General features: G+C 39.2%; 1 protein-coding gene across 14 annotated transcripts in view; it reads left to right on the plus strand.

Annotated features, from left to right (window-relative positions):
* C4BPA (complement component 4 binding protein alpha) overlaps positions 1-2,703 on the plus strand; it is a 91,476-nt gene that overhangs the window by 51,293 nt on the left and 37,480 nt on the right. For 4 of the 14 annotated variants that reach the window (XM_019629159.1, XM_019629162.1, XM_019629158.1 and 1 more), the window contains exon 11: positions 1,292-1,467. The exons of 9 other annotated variants lie outside the window; for them this stretch is intronic. In XM_019629159.1, coding sequence (XP_019484704.1) covers positions 1,292-1,467 — 176 coding nt within the window. Of the gene's footprint in view, positions 1-1,291; positions 1,468-2,012; positions 2,422-2,703 lie in introns of those variants that run through there. One more of the 14 variants, XM_019629161.1, reaches the window with a different exon arrangement.

Here is a 2,703-nt window from a genome sequence, read left to right on the forward strand (position 1 = left end):
TGATTCATAACAGTAGCAAAATTACAGTTATAGAGTAGCAACGAAAATAATTTTATGGTTGGGGGTCACCACAACATGAGGAACTGTATTAAGGTGTCACGGCATTAGGAAGGTTGAGAACCACTGCCTTAGGTAGTACTGACATTTCAGCTATTTTAATTCTTCCTATCCATGAACATGGTATGTCTTTCCATTTATTTGTATCTTCTTTGATTTCTATCTTTAGTGTTTATAATTTTTTGAGTACAGATATTTTACCTCTTTGGTTAAATTTATTCCTAAGTATTTTGTTTTTGAAGCAATTGTAAGTGGGAATAATTTCTTGATTTCTACCTCTGATATTTTATTATTGGTGTATACAAATGCAAATGATTTCTGAATATTAATTTTGCAACCTGCTACTCTACTAAATTCATTTATCAGTTCCAAATTTTTTTGGTGGAGTCTTCAGGGTTCTCTCTCTATAGTATCATGTCATATGGATATAATGACAATTTCACTTCCTCCTTTCCAATTTGGATGCATTTTATTTCTTTTTCTTGTCTGACTGTTGTGGCTAGAACTTCCAGAACTATATTGAATAAAAGTGGGCAGCCTTGTCTTGTTCCTGATCCTAAGGGAAAAGGTTTCAGCCTTTCCCTGTTGAGTATGATGTTAGCTGTGGGTTTATCATATATGGCCTTTATTATGCTGAGATATGATCTCTTTATTCCCACTTTGCTAAGAGTTTTTCTTTTATCATCAATGGCTGCTGTATTTTGTCAAATGCTTTTTCTGCATCTATTGATATGATCATATGATTTTTATTTTTCATTTTGTTAATGTGGTGTATCATTTTAAGTGATTTGAGCATGTTGAACCAACCTTGCATACCTGGAATGAATCCCACTCGATCGTGCTGTATGATATTTTTAATGTGTTGCTGAATCTGGCTTGCTAGTATTTTGTTGCGGATTCTTGCATCTATGTTCATTAGGGATATCGGCCTCTTGCACAACTTTCTTAACCTCTTTTTATCTCATTTTGTCCTAGATAAAATGGGAATAATAACAATGCACACTTCATAGAGCCAACTGAGACTGAAATGGGATAATCACATAAAATGCTTAGCCCTGAATCTGATATGAGCCAGTGCTCAATAACAGTGTTAACTAATATTATTGCTACCAAAGTGAAAGAAAGAGAAAACAACTGGAAGCACCTACATGTAGTTCATTTTTGTAATTCGAACTGGTTATCATGTCTTTTTTCTCAGATTTGCTGATTGCTTAACACTGTGCTTTCATTGTAGCTCTGTGTCTGAAACCAGAGATAGAACATGGAAAGCTGTCTGTGGACAAGCAACAGTATATTGAATCTGAAAATGTCACCATCCAGTGTGACTCTGGCTATGGTGTGGTCGGTTCCCCAAATATCACCTGCTCAGAGGACAGGACCTGGTACCCAGAGGTGCCCAAGTGTGAGTGGGTAAGTGGCACAATTGAAGTAAGTTCCTGTGCTATCCAACCCTATAAAGGGTGCTGCCCCGAAGCTCTGTCCCAGGCAGCAAGGGTGAGTTCTGACTTGTCAGGATTCATTTCTGAGTCATTCAAAGGAACTCTCTCTTTTTCTTTTTGCCTTGAGGCCCTCTTGTCAGTTAGGGTGGCAAGTTTTCATGCTCTCACTTGAGAACAGGCAAAACCGAGTTCCTTTAGGGAGATGCGGTTCTCATAGACCTGGAAGTACTGACCCTTAACTTTCCTTTCTAGCTCATATAATATACTGTGTACCATTTCTGGATGGTTAGCAGAAATAGCCTCTGTCCCCAAAAAGACTTTCTGGGAAGCTGTCTCAGAACAGATCTATATCCTTCTGGGGAAGACTATGGTGGGATCCGAGGTGTTTTCTGGTTTCCCTGCTCACCCATTAGTCCTGAGGTTGGCCTTGGACCTGACCCTGTTGTTCTGCTATTGTCATTACTTATTCTCCTCGTGATCTGGAGGGAAGCCTCTTACCACCTCTATCTCTTTCAGGAGGTCCCTGCAGTCTGTGAGCGCGTTGTAGCAGGCATAAGCATCATGAAGTGTCTCCCAAATGTGGCAGATGTGAAAATGGCTCTGGAGGTGTATAAGTTGTCCTTGGAGATTGAACGCCTGGAACGAGAGAGAGATGAGGCGAGAAAACCCACTTGAGCTATCCCTATTTTTCTCAAAGATGGAGGAAAACGTGCGTTGCTGCCTTCAGTTCAACACAGATCACTTCAGCTTAGCAACTCTACCATCTCTTTGGCCCCAAACTCATTATAATAGATATCTACAAAGGATAATTTACTAATGTTTAGTGCTTTGAGATTATAGAATCATAGATCTTCTTGTAGCTCAGAATTTTGCTTTTGGATGTGTAATGTATTTTTCAAGTAAAAAACTTATGTATCAAACCTGATTTTGTCTTTGTGGTCATTAGGATTCTGTGAAATGATGTCCCTAATCAAGCCCATTACATAAAGGTAATGCATTTGTTTTATTATATTGGGCCTCAGATATGGACTTGGATGCACAACAATACATTTCCCTGGATTGCGTTTACTCCACAGTTCCACATGTGCAAATCACTCAGGTCCTCAGTATTTAGATTATGTGTCAACACACCCCAAAACCCTTGTCCATCCTCCCCTGTTTGAAGAGAGTTATGCCCTTTAATAGGCTCCCGTAGACTTGGTCTCTG

This window comes from Hipposideros armiger, unplaced genomic scaffold (genome assembly GCF_001890085.2).
Source record: "Hipposideros armiger isolate ML-2016 unplaced genomic scaffold, ASM189008v1 scaffold_826, whole genome shotgun sequence".
Classification (NCBI taxonomy): domain Eukaryota; kingdom Metazoa; phylum Chordata; class Mammalia; order Chiroptera; family Hipposideridae; genus Hipposideros; species Hipposideros armiger.